General features: G+C 34.8%; 3 protein-coding genes and 1 pseudogene across 6 annotated transcripts; all 4 read right to left on the minus strand.

Moving 5' to 3' along the window:
* Window positions 1-94: 94 nt before the first annotated feature.
* On the minus strand, window positions 95-2,427 carry LOC148919584 (uncharacterized). Its single transcript, XM_089044392.1, has 8 exons — window positions 2,320-2,427; window positions 2,067-2,207; window positions 1,651-1,753; window positions 1,336-1,543; window positions 1,012-1,304; window positions 842-906; window positions 567-731; window positions 95-211 (listed from the first exon to the last, which is right to left on the minus strand). Exons 1-8 carry the CDS (start codon window positions 2,425-2,427, stop codon window positions 95-97), a joined length of 1,200 nt encoding a protein of 399 aa, XP_088900518.1.
* Window positions 2,428-3,850: 1,423 nt separating this feature from the next.
* LOC103320238 (carotenoid 9,10(9',10')-cleavage dioxygenase 1-like) lies at window positions 3,851-7,776 on the minus strand. Of its 2 annotated transcripts, none has more exons than XM_008221881.2 (13): window positions 7,620-7,776; window positions 7,334-7,477; window positions 7,105-7,207; window positions 6,624-6,886; window positions 6,090-6,269; window positions 5,886-5,964; window positions 5,719-5,797; window positions 5,583-5,645; window positions 5,269-5,407; window positions 4,817-5,156; window positions 4,679-4,743; window positions 4,353-4,517; window positions 3,851-4,224 (listed from the first exon to the last, which is right to left on the minus strand). In XM_008221881.2, exons 1-13 carry the CDS (start codon window positions 7,734-7,736, stop codon window positions 4,108-4,110), a joined length of 1,854 nt encoding a protein of 617 aa, XP_008220103.2. In that variant the 5' UTR covers window positions 7,737-7,776; the 3' UTR covers window positions 3,851-4,107. The 2 variants fall into 2 exon arrangements, with proteins under 2 accessions (XP_008220103.2, XP_088903277.1); XM_089047151.1 differs by having other exon boundaries at window positions 7,334-7,464; window positions 7,620-7,713.
* A 1,346-nt stretch (window positions 7,777-9,122) lies between these two features.
* Window positions 9,123-13,165, minus strand: LOC107880078 (carotenoid 9,10(9',10')-cleavage dioxygenase-like; annotated as a pseudogene). The gene is made up of 13 exons (XR_016123585.1): window positions 13,030-13,165; window positions 12,806-12,948; window positions 12,625-12,730; window positions 11,586-11,848; window positions 11,347-11,526; window positions 11,174-11,252; window positions 10,976-11,057; window positions 10,815-10,883; window positions 10,574-10,712; window positions 10,152-10,476; window positions 9,982-10,043; window positions 9,736-9,888; window positions 9,123-9,614 (listed from the first exon to the last, which is right to left on the minus strand). The product of XR_016123585.1 is annotated as a carotenoid 9,10(9',10')-cleavage dioxygenase-like (transcript).
* Window positions 13,166-14,083: 918 nt separating this feature from the next.
* On the minus strand, window positions 14,084-17,226 carry LOC103320210 (Ribosomal protein S5 domain 2-like superfamily protein). 2 transcript variants are annotated; one of them, XM_089047595.1, is made up of 8 exons: window positions 16,899-17,226; window positions 16,554-16,667; window positions 16,266-16,366; window positions 15,617-15,637; window positions 15,059-15,131; window positions 14,913-14,980; window positions 14,633-14,765; window positions 14,084-14,406 (listed from the first exon to the last, which is right to left on the minus strand). In XM_089047595.1, exons 1-8 carry the CDS (start codon window positions 17,002-17,004, stop codon window positions 14,315-14,317), a joined length of 708 nt encoding a protein of 235 aa, XP_088903721.1. In that variant the 5' UTR covers window positions 17,005-17,226; the 3' UTR covers window positions 14,084-14,314. The 2 variants fall into 2 exon arrangements, with proteins under 2 accessions (XP_088903721.1, XP_008220073.1); XM_008221851.2 differs by having other exon boundaries at window positions 14,084-14,430; window positions 16,899-17,221.
* Window positions 17,227-19,411: the final 2,185 nt, after the last annotated feature.

The raw sequence follows: 19,411 nt of genomic DNA on the forward strand, positions 1-19,411 counted from the left end.
CAATCGAACAGTCGAGGCTAGTTTAATTTCCAGCTTAAATTGCACAGATGGGAAATCTGGGAAGACAAGCAAGCATATATAATGCATAATAATGCTAAGATTGACAAGGCATTGACACAAAAGTTGCATGAAAGCCATATGGCACCCGCTGTGGCAATGTGAGTTTCGCAATCGGTTCACTTTCAAATTTCTTTGCGTCAATTACATGAACCTGGCAGCAAGATATATAATTAAAGTGATTATAATCTGATCAGCAAGGCTAAATATAATTCATAATAAGACATCAATTGAACATAAAATTAATGTTCCTTTTTATCGATCCAATAAATTTTAGAACTGCTTTTAAAACGGCTAAAAGTGTTTCTTGAAAAAGTGTTTCTTGACTATAAAAGCAATATCTGAATAAGGTGTATTTTTAAGAATCACTCATAAGTTCTTTTTTAAGAAGTATATACTTAAATTTTTAATTTTTAATTTATAAAAATGTTGACGTGCTTGTAGAAAAAGTGCTTATGAGGATAATTGCGTCTTACAAAAGCAGTCCGAAACTTATCATCGCAACTCACTTGGGTGACATCAGTTTCTTCATTGTGGACAAAAGTGACAATCCAACCATCATCTTCCTCCATGTCTTTGCCTCCATGCCTAGCCACAAAAACGCTTCCACTGCAAAAGTTGTTCTCCTCAAACTTATGGTACTCAACTTTTATCAAATCCTCACACTTTCCCTCCTGCTAGTAATACACACATAAACATGAAAACCCAAAAATTTAGTAAATGATTTTTTTTTTTATGGTGATTAAATTTATTGGTTTTATGTATAATTAATATTAATCCTTACCACAAATGACGTAGAATTCGATTCCTCCAAATATAATTTGGCTAGAGATCCATATTTTCCCATGCCTAGGACAAACAAAATCTCAAATAATTCAACAAAATAATTCCTAACATAGCACATTATTTTAATTGAGATGAATTTAATCAAAGTGTCCTTTTTCTTTTCTTTACCACAGTCAGAGCTTGCCATAGAATCAATGACCTGTGTATAGCCAAACTTGTGTTCCAAGCCAGTTACTTGTTCATTGATGAAAGGAAAATCCATGGAGAAATTAGTTCCGGTTAAATTTTTCTCCTCCACATCTCCAGAGACCATGTTCAATCTCCATTCATATAAACGAGAAAACAAATATCCAGTTTCTGCAGAATGATCATCTGCAAAGTTGAACCCTTTTGAGAACCACTCATATTTGTTAAGTCCACCATCAGGACCTGGCAAGAGGGATGTGAGAGCCCTGCATCCCCTCACCATCAGGACCTGGCAAGAGGGCTGGTAAGAAACATGGCTTGTTATGCTTCTGTTTCTCTAGCTTAAATGTTTCAGTCTCAACATATCTGTTGTTGTAGGAGATAATCCAACTTCCATCATGATCTTTTTTGAAGTAGAGTGCATGAAGCATGCCTTCTCCCTCTACCCAAGTGTGCTGTGTTTGTCCGAAAATCGACACTGCTGATTTTAAACCTCCGAATAAAGGATTTATGCCTGGATTAGAATTATAAATTACTCATTAGAAAGCAATTAAACTAGCTAAAATCAGTTAATATATATAATATTACAAATGTAACATAGAACAATGAGTGGTCGCATACCATTTCTTACAAAAACACCTTCAGCAAAATCAGCGGGAATTTCTCCTTCGGTCCAGATAACCTCAACAATGTCTCCAATCTCTTCCACTGGTGCAAAGTTTTTCTGTAACCACGTGCACATGATAAAGCTTAATTATATATATTCTTGTACAAACTGCGAATAGTTCTTACTTAAACACACACACGGGTTCATGGAAACTTGAACCCATAACCACTAGGAGCAGACCAATGACCTGAGCCAATCCAACTAACATCGCATTGGTAAGATCCCATTGTAATTAAGGAAATAAGATCATACTCTTGATAAGATCCTATTGGTAAAATGATTATTAAATTAGCAAGGCTGCAAGAGCAACCAAAAAATTTAGGGTTTAATATATTGTAGTACATTATTGTTGGAGTACCACAGATACAACCTGAGATGGGAGCAACGGTTGATCTACAAACTGGAAAATAGAGTCCACAAGTGCATCTAACATCTTCCCAGAAGTGTTTTTCATGGTTTTAGAAACATCGACCTTCCTTGGAAGCAATTGCTGCAACTCTTTGAATAGAGGCTACAGTGATCCAAGCATGTGTAAATCAAAGTTCAAACCAAATAAAGCAATATATTGTGGAAATGAAATTCAAAATAATCATATATATATATATATATATATGTACGTATACCTTAACAGACGAGGAAAGTGAGGTTTTGAGGTGATTTAAGCCGTGGAAGATGAAAGGGTTTTGGAAAGACCCGTGTACTTGTAAATTAGCATAAGAAGAGAATGCCATTTTTTTCCTTTGCTATGATCTCGTAATGCAGAACCTGAGGCCATATAAATAAACAGGCAAGTGCATGTGGTACCTAAAGTGGTTCTTTTCCTCTAAGTAGTCTTTTTTCGTCACGTGAAACGCATACGAAATAATTCATTAAAAGTATAAAAAATATATGTAAATATGTGTCAAATTGTAGTTTGTCTGAACGGAGGAATCACTCTTACTCTTACAAAGAAGAACTTGGGCATTAATTTTCCTTTAATAATATATACGACGTATGATAGATGACATCACAGTCTTCAAACATTTGAGGATCTGTCAATGGACATGAGCCCCTCTCTCTCTCTCTCTCTCTCTCTCTATATATATATATATATATGAGTTATTTTAAGTCCAATTTGCGTGTGATGCCCAAAGGCCTGAGGAGTGAGGACATAAACCAAGCCAACTCCTAAGAAGGGCATCAAGCAGTTGCAATATTCCTTGCATAATTTGATTGGATGGTATGGCACCTCCCTCACAAAAGTACAAAAAAAATAAGAAGAAAACCTCCCGCAGAAATAAGAAAAGAAATAAAATTAATGCCACATGCATGTTTTAAGCATTCTTATATATATCCAGCCAAAGGTATCAAATGGTTCCTATGCATCTTTTGTGGGATAAGGTATACAAGTCCCAATGGGTTTGTCTTCTAATTGCATAAGAGACTACGCCTTGACGCATATGAATGGATTCCTTGACTGAGACCATAGTTTTTTTATTTTTATACGATAAATATTGAGAGAGGATAGAATCAAACCTAAAACTCTCGAGTACTTAGGTGAATCATTTTAACTACAAATCTCTTGCAACTGAAATTATCAGAAATTTTTTTTTCTTCAAATGAACGCACATGCACACATATATATATTTTGAGGTTTCAATTCTTATCGAGAAAAGGGAATCAAAACAAGTTGGTACGGGTCAATTTAGAATACAAAAAGGTTTTTTCATTTTCGTCTGTATGTGTGGTGGGTTTGGAGATGATTTACAATACGAGAGACATTAACCCTATCACATTGAGTGTCACTTGAGGTAGGTGGATGCTACTTCTATTAGTGGACCCTACTTTTATTAGAGATGTATGACATGTTTGAGATTGTTTTTATAAGAAGTTTTTTTGCTCATGAACGCTTTTGTTAGTAGCGCTTACAAGTACCTGGAATTTTGGTTAAAAATCCAAGTGCTTTACAAGCACCAGGAAGTGCTTCTTGAAAAAGCACATGCTAGGTGCTTCTCCAGAAAGTACTTTTATATGACCTATAAGCATTTTTAGATTTTTTGCCAAACGCAATCAAAAGTGTTTTTAATTGTCAAAAATCACTTTTATGCTTTTATCCAAAATCAATCTCAAACAAGCTCGTAGTATAATAATATGATTTGTTTAAAAAAATAGGAGAGTACGTAATTGTGATAATGTATTCTTCTTTTTGTAGGAGGCAGATATATATAGTACATCATGCCTTAGAGTCCAAGTAACCTTAAAAGCCAAGTAAGACAATTACTTCTAATTCTATTTACAATAGAAAATCAGAAATAAAAATGAAAAATGATTACAATCAAACAATACGGGAAACACGTGAACTCACACCAACATGATTTCTCTAGCATTACTTTTTTTTTATTTTCATACATATATATATATATATATATATGCTAAGATTGACTAAGCATTGATACAAACGTTCCATGAAAACCATATGGCACCCGCTGTGGCAATGTGAGTTTAGCAATCGCTTCACTTCCAAACCTACTTGCATCAATAACATGAACCTGGCAGCAAGAAAGTAATGAAAGTGTTTATAATTAATTAAGGTGAGCAAAACAAAATTAATGCTATTTTTTTCTTTCTTTTTTTATTCATTCTAATAAATTCTGGAGAGAATGGCATCAGAACTCACTTGGGTCACATCAGTTTGTTCATTGTGGACAAAAGTGACAATCCAACCATCATCTTCCTCCATGCCTTTGCCTCCATGCCTAGCCACAAAAACGCTTCCATTACAGAAGTTGTTCTCCTCAAACTTGTGATATTCAACTTTTATCAACTCCTCACACTTTCCCTCCTGATAATGTTATCAATTCACAGATAATATAAATATGCAACACCAAAAAGCTAGGGCCTTTCAACCAAACAAGAAAAGGAAAAGATACAACTGTTGGGTTGGTTTTCGCCAAGAAAAAATTAAAGAAGAAACAAAGATTGAACGAAACATGAACTCATTACCGCAGATGTCGTAGTATACGATTCCTCCAAATATAATTTGGCTAGAGATCCAAATTTTCCCATGCCTAATACAAAGAAGATATCAAGTAATGTTGACAATAGGGTAACTATCAGAATCAAAGTCTAAATTTTCTTTACCACATGTAGAGCTTGCCATGGAGTCGACGACTTGGGTGTAGCCATACTTATGTTTTAAACCAGTTACTTGGTCATTGATGAAAGGGAATTCCATGGAAAATTCAGTTCCAGTTAAATTTTTCTCCTCAACTTCCCCAGATACCATGTTCAGTCTCCATTCATATACACGAGAAAAGAAATATCCTGGCTCTGCAAAAATATCATCAGCAGAAGAGATGTCTTTGGTATGGTGTGCAAAATTGAACCCCTTGGAGAACCACTCGAATTTGTTGTTGAAACCAACATCATCATCAGGACCTGGTATGAGGGATGTGAGAGCCCTACATCCCCTCACCACAACCTGTTCTCGTTTGTCATCAGACATTGAATATAAGGATTAATTAGAATAACAATATTATTAATTAGTAATTATAATTGAATTAAAGGTTGATCTGATGATGCTTAATTATTACCTCATCGCCCTCCTCAAAGCAATTGAGAATGTGGAATGTGCAACTGGTTTGTACCTCAAACCATTTGACAGACTCTGCATCACCATAACGGGGCATCACTCCGATCCTCGCAAACCCTTCCTTTTCATACTTCATTAATCTAGCCACACATGTACCACGAGCATTAGCTTAAGAGCTATAGCTACTTGACAACAATTAATAAGATTAATTGTTAAAGAACTACGTGTATATAAGGGATTTGTAGCTCAAATAGTTAAGATTTTAAAAAAACATTCCCGCATGCCCTCGAATTATTGCATATAATATACACTTACTGGCCACCCATGGCGAGTCTCTGTATATCCACTGTAAGGGGGTGATCAATGATTACATTGTACCTGATGCCACCAAAACATCCCCATTACAGAAATGATTACATTTTAGATAAGAATTACCCATTTATATACTTACTTCTGTGTGACTCCTATATCATGGCTGAGGACACTTCTTTTGAATTTGAGATCAGCCTTATGCAGTTTTTTTCCATCAGCTGAAATAATTATTATTATTATCATGATGTTTATAAAATTCTCCAGCATAAATAACACAATGTAGTTATTTTAAATCGAACCGAGTACCAGAGATAACCCCCAGAACATAGTAAGGTTTTTTAGCATCCGTCCCCATTATGACTAGCTCTCCGGAACTTGGAGCTTTCTGCAAAATATCCAAAAGCATGACAAAACCAAAATTTATAATTATTGGAGGCAAAATATTATATAAGAAAAAATAGGAGAAATTAAATAAATACCAACAGAAATTAAAATAAAAAATATAAAAACCTTTGGGTGGCCAGTGAAAGGTCGATCCCAAGCACCATTGACATCCCAATCAGAAAGAGTCTCTAAAGTTGAGATGTCCACCTCTTGAGGCAAGTAATTCTCTGTAACAGAGAAGACCCTCCCTGAATGCTCAAAAACATTGGTGTTGCTAATGTATTTATTCACTGCGCCAAATCTCAGCTGCCACATCATACAAGAAACAAAATTATATATATAATTGTTCTATATAGCTGCATATGATATAATTTTTTTTTTATACAACCGATAATCTAGTCTAAAAATTAATCTAATTTATGAGAGGGGGAGTTCAAACTTGAGTGCAAGGGCGGGCTCACTACCCTGGCCAACTTGATGTAACCCACGATTGCTGATATAATTAAATTGTAGTTATAAACCATCGCTAGTGCTTTCTTGCCAGTCGTCCAGATTCACAATACAACATAGAAGTATGGCAATAGGTACATTTTCCTTTAAACATATGAGTTTCCACAAACTTAAAAATTATATATACATAAAAGTTGACGAGACTAGTACCCAATTTAGAAGAAGTGCCGCTAAAACTGCTGAAGCATCTCCTTGTAGGGCTGGTAAGAAACATGGTTTGTTATGTATGTGTTTCTCTAGCTTAAATGTTTCAGTCTCAACGTATCTGTTCTTGTAGGAGATAATCCAACTTCCATTTTGGTCTTTCTTAAAGTATACTGCATGAAGCATTCCTTCTCCGTCTACCCAACTGTGGTGTGATTGTCCAAAAATGGAAACTGCTGATTTCAGACCTCCAAATAATGGATTGTTACCTGCAAGATTATTATTGAAAATAAAAGCCATTATTAACTAAGCCAAACTTAATTAATGTTGATCTTACCTAAAAATAAACATTGGGACGTGTTCCCTACTCTGCATCCGGGTTCGAATCCCCCTTCCCATAATTAGAATAGAATATGGCTTCTATCAAAAAATATATATAATAACAAATTAATAATATTGGGACGAGGAAGTCACACATATTATATACCGTTTCTTATGTAAACACCCTCAGCAAAATCAGGGGGGATCTCTCCTTCAGTGCAGTTGATCTCAACCAGGCTGCCAATCTCTTCAACTGGAGCAAAGTTTTTCTGTAAGCACAGGATGTAATTAAGCTTATACATATATAACAAAAGATTTTAACTAGAACAAATTGAAGTATGCATATCTGGTGGTAGAGCTAAGTTTGAGTAAGACATTGCTGAACTGGAAAGTACCTGTGAAGGGAGCAATGGTTGATCCACAAATTTGAACATGGAGTTGACAAGTGCATCTAAGATTTTCCCAGAAGTGTTTTTCATGGTTTCAGAGACATTATTCACCTTCTTGATTGGAAGTTGCTGCAACTCTTTGAATAGAGGCTGTCATCAAAACATGTCAAATCAAGTTCAGAAAAGGTTACAAGTGCGCAACTAATGACAAACAAATCATATATGTATGTATATATATATATATATATATGTATGCGCTTCTGTGTGAAACAAAAATGGATGAATGAAATACCTTAGCAGCTGAGGAAAGTGAGGTTTTCAGGTGATTAAAACTCTCAGAGATGAAATGGGTCTGAAAAGATCCATTTACTTGTAAAGCACAAGAGGGGACTGCCAGTAATTGTTGCATCTTGCATCAAATGCGCTAACCCTTCATTTGTGTGTATATATACTGGCTCAATATTAAACAATCCATTGTGGGGCCTTGTGCTAACCATTTCAAAAGAGGACACTTGCCGACGAGTGCATTGGATACACAAATTGAATATTTGAGTAGGCATCATTACGTTTTGGCTTTCTCGATGGAGTCATTTTGTGTTGCACAACTACTTTGTAATAGAGACAGAGAGTCGTCTCTATTTGTTTTTATTCTTTAGTGATAGACACTTGTATCCTCTATTTAATTATAGTGAATTACTCCGTCGTCTTTAAACTAGACCTAGACTTATAAAACCGAATTAATATGCATTTCGGTGTTCTTGTTGGCTGTTATTTGTTCCTTTTATCTTATGTTTGTTGTTATTTGTTTTCACTCACAGTGTTGCAAATATTGATTGAGCTTCCGCACAACATATATATGTACATGGTTAAATTTGTAGTATGTTAATAATGCTTGTCTTGAAACAAAAGATGAATTTAAGACAGACAACTTTCAGTTGTGGATGCTTTAGGCTTTGTGAGATTATCAAACGGGCAATTTGACCACCGACGCAAAAGGACATAGACCAACTTGACTGCCTGCGAATGAAACAAAAAAGGTATCAAAATAAGTTTTGTAATCAACTACCCACTAATAATAAATAAATAATGTTTTGGAATGAGACCCAAATATAAAGAACTGATAGTTGGAATATTTATAATTCAATTTATATTGGATAAGATGCAAATTTATTAAATTTATTAGTTTCGAACCGACGAACACCTCTAATTTAGAATACTAATGCTAACATTTTAAGCCACGAATGGACAAAGCTCATCCAAAAACTTGTTTGTGTTAAATGGTTCAAGAAAGAGTTCAAGAGAAGTTGGAGAATGGGTAATTAGCTGGGAATTAAGCATAAAAAAGAATATAATTAAAAAAGAAAAGCTCTGATAGGAAATTAATTAACTAACCTTAGATGGAAGCAACGGTTGGTCCACAAACATTATACAGGAATCATATGCTGACGTTTGGATCATGACATGGAGATTTCTTAATTTATCTCTTGGATCTTAGTGCTTGTCTCTTCAAACATAAGATCCATAGCTATCCTATCATTTAGGAGACAGTGTTAAGGAAGTCATGCACACGTGTACACCACATATGCATGCCTTTAAAGGTTATATTGTCTGTATATACGTGGGCTGGGATGATTGATTGGGTTTAATTTGGCTTCTAATTGGATTACCTACCTGTAATGAACATTTTGCTTTTTGTTTCTTTCGAAAAAGAAAAGGCGAAAAGAAAAAAAAAAAATTCAAGAGAAGGATTTGATTTGAGACGCAAACTCCCACGTAGGAGTCCAATTGCTTCATATAGCCCCAACTTTTTCTCCGTTCTTTTTCACTCATGAAATTACAAGCTATTTTTCATGACGAACAGAAATTTTATAAGAAAAAAACTTGGCTCTTAAAATTGAGGAGTTCCTTCTCACAACAAATAGAGTTTTGATACATGTCAAATTTTTTGAACTTCATTTTCTTTTGGAATTTTACAAGTGTGTTATCATCTCATTTGTTGTGAGGAGGAGCTTTTTCTTAATTAAGGAGTCAAGTCATGCTCCTTCTACATTACATAACACAACCTATATACATCCGTCACAACATTTTTAACCACGAAATTAACCGCAGCTAAAATGTGAGTGTTAAAAAATTTCATCATGATGATGTGTGATTACTAGATTAATTAGGCATATTATTGTTATGACATTGGCATGAAAGCTCCATGAAATCCATATGGAACTCTGCATGGCAATGTGATTTTAGCAACAGGCTCATCGGAAAACTTCTTGGTGTCGATCACGTAAACCTACAAGAAAAGGATCGATGGACTTATTAATATTATAAACGTGCATCAATCTAAAGAACAAATTAATTAACATCTCAAACTAAGACTTGTAATATTATTATAAATGGATCGACTAAATTACTTGAGATACGTTGGTATCTTCATTGTGAACAAAAGTGATGGCCCATCCATCATCTTCTTCAAGGCCTCCTTGTTTAGGGACAAAAGCAGCTCCACTGCAGAAGCTCTTCTCCTCGAACATGTGGGTTTCCACCTCTAATTGGCTTTCATTTCTCTAGAAATTCATGCAAGGAAACAATAAATATGTATACATAAAAATGAAGAAGAAAAATGATAATGAAAGAATGTAGATGGCCTATTTATTTACCAAAGAAACATCAGCTGGCTCTTCAAAATGTAGCTTGGCTAGACCACCATATTTGAGCATGCCTCAGCCTGAAATGCACATAGCCATAGATCATAACAATTAATGGTATGATATAAGAGTAATTAGTGAGTGATTCTATTCTTTTTTCGGGAAAGATTATCGATAATTACCTGAGGTAGAGCTTGCAATTGAGTCAACTACTTGGGTGTAGCCATATCTATTTTTAACACCTGAAAAATCTCCATTGATCATGGGAAAATCCATGGAAAACTCTTTTCCAGTGAGATATCTCTCCCTGACTTTTCCAGTGTTCATGTTTAATCTCCATTCATAAGCATGAGAAAATAATTTTCCATCCTCTGCTGAAATATCATCATTGTTTTCTTTACTTGGATCTGCAGACTTATATCTTCTTGGCAACCACCCACATTGATTCAAACTCATGTCAGGTCCTGGTATAACTGAGTCAAGAGCTTTGCAACCCCACACTACAACCTGCTCATCCCACACACAAACTCAAATTCCTTATATTGATTGATTCCACCAAGAAGATGGTAAAATTGCAAATAAAATTTCCATTTTGTTAAGTTACCTCATCACCATCTTCAAAACTATTGATAATGTGAAATGTGCAATTGGGTTCAACTTTAAACCTGTGGATTGAACTTGCATCACCGAAGCGAGGCATTACACCAATTCTTGCATATCTTTCCTGATTGTACTTTACTAATCTGCAGATCAGCATCGCTACATCAAGCACAAATACGTGTGTGTGTGTGTGGTGGGGGGGGGAATAATTAGCAGGATGTGTGGAGTTAAGAAGGGTTAATCACTTACGGGGGCCTCCATTGACAAGTCTGTTTATGTTTAAAGTTAGAGGAAAATCCATGATCACATTGTACCTGCAAGACAAGAATACATCCTTATATTAACTTGCTTGCTATTTGATTTGAGCCTTGATTTTTAGTCGACAAAATCTGACTACTAGCTTTACCTTTGTGTAACCCCTAGTTCATGGCAAAGGCTGCGCCTATCGAGTTTGAGGTCCACTTTATAAATTAATTCCTTTCCATCAGCTGAGAAAGGGGCAAACTAGTGATGCATCAGAAGGCCAGGATGTCTTCTTTGTTATAACACGGCTGAAATCTCATACTAAATGCTGCATATGGTGTTCTTAAAATATGAATAATACCAGAAACTACTCCTATCTCCATGAAAGGTTAAACTGCGTCGATTCCCAGTATGACCAGCTCCCCTGTGCCTGGAGCTCTCTGAACCAGTAAAAAGAAAATGAGTATTAATTAAGTGTGAAACAGAACTGAGATTAGTGTATAAATTAAAGTGCAAATGGCTAATTAATCATACCTTTGGATGGCTGGTAAAAGGTCGGTTCCAGGCTCCAGAGACATCCCAATTTCCTAAAGTTTCTAATGTGATGATGTCAATCTCTTGAGGTATGTGGTTTTCTGCAATGGAGTAGAACTTCCCCGAATGCTCAAAAACATTGGTGTTACTCAAGTACTTGTTCACTTTGCCAAACCTCAGCTAGGAGAAGCATCATAAATTGATAGGACCAAAATAAGCTACTGGTTTTGATATTCAACAAAAATAAACATACAAGCAGATAAAATAGCCGGCGAATCACCTCCTATAGCTGGGAGAAAAGATGGCTTGTTTCTCTGTTTTTCTAGCTTGAAAGTTTCAGTTTCGTCGTGTCTGTTGTTGTACCTGACAGTCCAGCTTCCATCACTGACGTCCTTACTAAAATATGAAGCATGAAGCATGCCTTCTCCTTCTATCCATATGTGGCTTGACCTTCCAAAGATGGATTTAGTAGATTTCAGTCCTCCAAATAGAGGGTTTGGTCCTGCATAATTAATTGCAGTAACATGGACGTGGTTCAAATTAGTAACACTTTCTTATCAACTACATGCTTTTTCCAAAGTTTTGGACCATTTCTTGCACAAAAAGATAGCATCATCCACACACAAAAATAGGAACAATTGGGGTCACCGACTTATTAAGCTATCAAGTTGTTTTTTAGTGGTGGAGTGGATTTAGCAGATAAGATTCCTGTCTGATTTCATCAATCATATTGTTTAACAAGTAGGGTTCCCTCTTTTGGCAAAAATACAATTCTGAACGCCTTCTGTATTCATAATTGCTCAAATAAGTATAAGTCCAAACAAAAAACAATATTTAAAATAAATAAAAACCCATATGAGAAGTTTGACAACTGGTTGGATTATTTAGGATAAGAATTTTATCTGCCAAGCAAGCTTTCTCTGTATTAAATTTTTAATTTCCGATTGGCAAGCTCATGGATCTTGAGTCTTGAAAATTTGAAGGTCATGAAGATATGATACACGATACACAAGTCTTAAAATGTAAGCAAGCGTCAAATATTAAGTCGACGGCAGAATTTCCTTGCTTGAAAATATCCGCAACAAACATAGTAGATGTTCGATATATTTGTCCTCGCGAATGAGTTTCTTGCGTTAATTTTCTTCAAGAAGAGGAACAAAGAATGATTTGGATATATCTGTTGTCTGATTATGATCTTACAATAAAATATTGCATGGATCTGAAAGCCTTAACTAATAATATATGAGAGCTAAAATTAATATTGTGTTAAGTACTGACCATTTCTTATGTAGACACCCTCTGGAAAATCACCTGGGATTTTCCCTCTGATGCTGCTGGTGATAACAACTTCTCCTCCCAACTCGTCTACCGGGCCAAAGTTGCTCTGCAATGAAAAACACATAGCTAACAGATGATTTGTAATAGGTGGGAGGGCGGTGGTAACTGAAAGTAGGCTTACCTGAGATGGAAGCAGGATTGATCGACAAATTCAAACATCGAATCAACCAAGAAGTCCAACACTTTTGAATAAGTGTTCTTGAAAGTTTTGGAGACATCTATCTGCATGGGAAGTACTTGTTCCACTTTTCTCATCAACAATGGCTGCAGTTGTAATTAACAAGCACATTGATCAGGTCACGTATAAGATGAATTTGAATGATTTCAAGTACTAAAGCTACTCACCATGAAAGCTGAGGAGGAGAGGGTGGTCTTGAAGTATTCAAGATTACCAGAGACAGAGGGCTTCTTCTGAAGAGCAAAGCACTTCAGTTGAATTGACATACATGAAGATGCCATATATATATGTATATATATATATATATCTATCTCTATCTCTCTGTGCGTCCTGTATCTCTCAGAACCAAGGCTCACAAAACTATAAATAAATATAACACAAAGTGTCTTCAGTTTGGTCTCATTAGCAAACACATACAATACAAACACCTTTAGTTTGGCCTAAAGACAAATGCTAGAAGCTCAAAATGATTTTACTAAACCCAACCACCTCACCTCCCCTAGCCAAAATAAAATTTGAGATAAATATTTCAAACAAAATTATAAATAAAAAATTGTTTCCACAAGCAATTTGTGTGAGCTCTGTTTGAAAGATATGGTACTTATATTCAGACAATTTTGTCAACGAATATAAATAATACAACTTGCATCCATTATTTTACAACTGGAAGGTGTTAGAACCTAAGGGCTTAGCAGAAGCTACAAAACAACACCAGTCTTAATCAACAGCACACCAATCTTAATCAGCTTCCACGCATAATATTGTAAGGATTATTGGAGATTAAGCTCTATGTTAGCATTATATTAAGTAAAATATGTGAAAAGATGAAGATCCGATTGATGTCAAAGGCATCTTTCCTTGTCAAATGCTTCTGGATTAGTGGTTGAAAAGCTTGGAATATGCTGTACAAATAAAGCATATTTGGTGGGTTCATTTCTATCTCAGACAAAATTATCCGGGAGTGGCAAACAAAGCCATGTAAATGCCGTACAAACTTACTTATCCAGCGGCCTTTTGTTCTGCTTTACTGCTTTTCACAAAGTAATTCCCGCTGTATGAGCTCTGTTTAACTTACTTATCCAACGGCCTTTTGCTCTGCTTAACTTACTTATCCAACGGCCTTTTGCTCTGCTTAACTTACTTATCCAGCGGCCTTTTGTTCAGAGTCAATTTTTTATAATCTTAACTCAAAAACTAACGACAACAAAAGGGGGAATATAATTTACCAACAATCGGGACTATATTGAAAATTACTGTATTACATTGTCTGGAGGTTCTTCTAATACAATTGTAGGATATTATAACCGAAAATCTTGTCAACCAGGCTATTAAATTTAGTGGGGTTTTCATTTTATAAGATATTACAAGAAGTCTTCCATATAGGGTTTCCATGATCACGTACAGCTCTCAAATCTTGCTATAGAGACTGGTTACCGTCAGTAACATGTGAAATCACCCGGCTTTAGACGAATCGATTGGAAGCTGTGGTTGCAAGCTCTTCCTGAGAAAAGCAGACATCTTTGCAGTGGCAGCACGCCCTCGTTCTAAACAGTGAAGATAGTCGTCCACTAGAGTAATATAGACAAGACCCAAATTAGATCAAGTATCAGAACTGTTACAAACAAACCTATTGCATAAGGTCTCTCCAAAACAAACATTTACATGATCGCACATTGTATAGCCTAAATGCCCAATATGCCTCCAATGGATCAAACTAGGTAAAGTCCAATATCAACAGACAGAAAAGGATAAATGAAGAGTGGGGAATACCTGACATTGCACCCTGGGTAACAGAGGTGATGATCCCATGCTCCATGGGTTCACCTCCAACCTGTAATTGTTCTTCTGGAAGGATTGAAAGAACTGAGTTTGGAAAGACCAAATATGCAAACGCCTTCATTTTCTGTCATTACAAATTCAAACATCTTAAGGATGGAGATTTATGAATTGTCAAATAATGCAACTCGGTCTTGGCTTTGTTTTTTACTATAATTGAACTGCAATTAGATGTTTGTCAGAGTAAAATAAATTATAAGAAACAAGATAAAACCTGCTCTTCCAGCTTGCTAGGGTCCAAAATGACGTATCCACTCTCTGCGAGGCAACAACAAATGGCAACTGCAAACACCAGCATAATAAAGTCAACACTCATTCATCAAATGAAGAAAATAAGACTAAAACATAGGTCGCATTTACCAGCAAGATGCTTTAGAGGAATCCCGGCATCAACAAGGGCAGCGCATGCAGCATTTATGGCACATGGCAGAAGCTATAGAAGTAGTTGTCAAGGCACTTCTACATATATCAACATGTAATATTTATTTATTTTTTCTATGTGCCAAAATTGAGCAAAATCTTTATATTCTCAAGGTGATAATTCACTACAGAAAGAAAACTGATTGTGTGTGCAGTATGGAACTTTACTTAACAAATATGCCAAGTGAATCTAAAGGAAATGAATGTAATCCACAGGGCATCTTAAAAGCCCTTATGCCAGAGGAATTGAGAATCCTGAGCTTTGAAATAAAACACTAGCCCAGTTTTGTCAGTTAACTTTTTTAAACGCCAGAAGCTGTCTTAATGTCATCTATATAGGATCACCGACAGACAAGGTTTTTTTTCGGTGAACAAACAAAGACAATCAAAGAATAAACTTGCAATACAGAAGTTCAATGAATGTCAGAACGGAGCTTCAATAAACCTATTAAAACTGCTAAAATTCCAATGTGTAAAATGCATAACCTTGAAGGATACAGCACCATCATCATTGACAACCTGCAGCAGAAACATAAGGTTCTTTAGGTAAGGATGATTACTTGGCCAAAGTTGTAAACTAGTTTATTTATTTATAAAGGAAGGAAACTGAAGAAAGCATTTGGCGACTTAGTTACCAAGTACATAAAAAAGTAAATTTACATACATTAAGATATACAAGACATGGGAGCTTATATTACTAGATGGACATAACTTTAAACAAAATCAGCATTTAGAAAACGGATTCAACACAAATTATACAGATCTTACCTACCAGGTAACATACATTCTATTTCCTAATTTCCATCCTTCATCACTTTCCAAATCATAGTGCATAATATTCATGAAATTTTACCTACCTATGTAGCAAAGGCATTTCCATACACAGGCTTAAAAGGCCAAAATAAAGTTAACACTTCTTGGCAACTTTGACCTACCTATATAACATATTCACAATTTACTTATCACCGTTAGCCCTCTAAAACTCATAAACTTCAAAAACGAAGATATCCTTAAAGTGATCCTATACTACATATATGTATCGTAAAAGGTATTAAGGCTACATGTAATGCATTACAGTCATTTTAAGCGGCCTACACAATGCCTAAACTCAGACAAAAAGTTCTTCAAATAAGTAAAACCACCTCACCTGAATAATAACTGAGGTTGTGGTATTTGGATTGAGAGTCAGTATGCAGATGCTTTGCAATGTCCTCTTTAGTATCATCTCATATTCCCTTTCCAGTTTTCCTATATCAAGCAGACATCTGTTTAAATTTTGACGGAACTAGCAGAATTCGTGTCACTCTACAAACATACAGTCTCTGAACCATATGGCTTCAAAGAATCCGCTTAGCTTTTGTTCATAGAATTGACATAAAACATTGAGAGAGCGAGAGAGGAAGAAGCAAGCATAAATATATTTGCAAAAACCCACCACTTTGGCCTGTTTTTGGCTTCCAAATAATCTCAATGCAAGCTTTTTCAGGGTTTTCATTCTTCTTTGTTCCTGCTTTAGGTCCATAAACCGCAACAAGAACTTTGGTATCTCCTATAAAAAGGAACAAAACAAATCTAAACATAAATAAATATATATAACAATACCCACATGAGAAAATGTGATTAGTTAGCGCAAAATGAAAATGAAAACAGAGGTATGGCAATTACAAATACAGAAGTGCGGTGTCAATATAATCCAAAAGAACACCAACCCATTGAAGAAGACAAACTAAAATACAGAGCACAATGCCCAGAGTGATACAAGGGGTAATGAAGTAGAAACCTTGACACCAGCTGGCGGAGCCATGAGCACGGTTGAGGACGTTACGAGAACAAGCCAATGGCCTCAACTGGTTCGGTGTACGACCATCGAGTCTATCTATCTCCATTGCCTTCCACTGTTAATATCACAAAATTGATTCTTTCGATAGACGAAACAGCTCCAAAACTGCTTGCTATGTGAAAAATTGTAGCCGAAGAAGAAGAAGGGGAAAGGCAAAAACTGGACTTTTCGGTTAATTTGGGTTTTGGGGTTAGGGTTTTTTTTTGGGTTCAATTTTGGGGTTAGGGTTTTAGGTGAGGTTTTACTTCTTTTCTTTTTTTAATATTTTTAACTTGATCTGCTATATAATAGTTTTTTCCTCTTACTCGGAGAAGGAAAATAATTGTTGAATAGAATATCGTTACTTGTTAAAATGCATCATTAAAAAAAAATTGAATTTTCTTAAATTCCACTTAATATATTGGGCTTTCTACAAATAGGAATTTTATCACAGTTAAAATACTTTATTTAAACTTAAATATGAGAAAGAATTACTTTTCTCTTTTATGATTAGTTCACCTATTTTCAGCTTTGAATATAAAACGGTAGTTTAAACTGCAAAGAGGTTTTTCATACACACACTAAAAACATGATATAGGATTTCGGACTTGAGAATACTTATATGCAAGTGAATATTTTTTTTCATTGGGCTTTTTAGCTTTGGGCTGGATTTTTTTTTTTTTTTTTTTTATAACCTTAGGCCCTTTAGCATCCAAAAAACTAAAAGTTGAAATCCTTCTTATGCAATTTATTACTTTTTCTATAATTAAGCATAAAGCATAAAGGAAGGAATTAGTTTCACTTTTGTTTATGAACAATCTAATTGAATTATTTGTCCCCACAAAATATATTGAATTAAACATTTTTTTTGGGTCAGCTCTACTGAATTAAACTATTTCTAATTAAAAGTGGACCTGAAACGCTCCAGTTGCATGGATGATGACATGCGTAGGTTACACGTGGCATGAACATGTGAAGGTCTCTGTGAACCATGCGGTGATGGCATCAAGAATCACATGCCCCAAACGAAGGAAAAGGAAGTGATTAATGGCCCAGAAAGGACAAAGGCGGTAATCAAAAGCTCAATCAAAGGCCCACGGCACACTGGTCCCACCGCATTATTCGGGAATCCAAATTACATCAATCACCCCACACCCCAAAACACAAGCCAAGAAAATAATAAAAGAATGTTTTGGGTCTACCCCCATTTATGGAGCGTGTAACTCACTTTCTTTTTAGGGTTCTAACTCACCCTTTCTTAAATCACATATGAATCCATGTTCACTAGGAATATATAAGGAAACTATTTAATATTTTTAATTATAATAATTTTCAATTGGCAAGGAGAAAAATTCTTAAATTTTGTTGTCTTTGTGCCCATTTTTAATTAAATTCGAAACTTCATTTTTCATTAAATATATATATATATATATATATAAATTAAGAAACAACTAGTCTCTCTGCATGTGATTCAGAGCCTGCAAGAGCTTTTTTTTTCTTTTTTTTTAATTTTAAATTTATTTTAGAATTAAAAAAGATAATGGGTAGTTGTGTTCTATAAAAATATGATTCATTATCTGATTTTTTTTAAAAACAAATTAATATGAAAATGTGTGAATTTACCATGTTATCCTCATTTGATTAATAATTTTAATTTTTAATGTTTGCATTAACAATGACATTTTCTAGTATTTTGAATTTTTCACCATTCTCTGCCTTTTGCTTTATATATATATATTATGTTTTTTTTTGGCAAACTAAGCACATGTATAAAAATGATGTGGGCCTGCACTTACGTATGCATCCTCATCCTATAGTATTATTCTCCCAACATCAAGAATCTCTTCCTTTTCTCTTTTTCACAAAGAAAATTGAAGAGTCTTTTTTTTTTTTTTGGGTCGCCCTTATACTACATGCATACTCACATATCTATATAAAACAATATTGGTTTATATTCACATAAGAAATCAAATTCAAAGATGAGATGCAAGTAGTCAAATATTTTTCTTGATTTTTTATAATCATTCTAGGTTTTCATTTAATTCATCGAAGCTTTTATTAAAAGGCATAAAGAGGTGCATCTTGGCTTATTAAATTAAACCTATCTAATCTTATGGTTTTTTTTTAATATATTTATTTTCTTCCAATAACTCCATTCAGCTGTTTGCTTGCCTTGTCTTTATTCCAATAACTGCTTGCAACATTCAAAAGTGGAAGAAAATTGTATTTTTTGTATTTGTACTTATTGGGAATTTTCTTTTTCAATCTTCTTGGAAATTAGTTGAATATTAAATTAATAATTAGCCCTGGACTACAATTATTAACAAATAAAAAATTTAATTAGTTTAAGCTTTAAGTTGCTTTCACTCATCTACCAGATTTTAATATTGAATTTAAAATCAAAATAAGAAAAGAAAAACAGTTAAATAAGATTTTATTTTATTTTAGCCATAAAATTATGCAAAGCTCAAAGG

Source organism: Prunus mume, linkage group LG2 (assembly GCF_029339155.1).
Source record: "Prunus mume cultivar Tortuosa linkage group LG2, ASM2933915v1, whole genome shotgun sequence".
Taxonomy (NCBI): Eukaryota; Viridiplantae; Streptophyta; class Magnoliopsida; order Rosales; family Rosaceae; genus Prunus; species Prunus mume.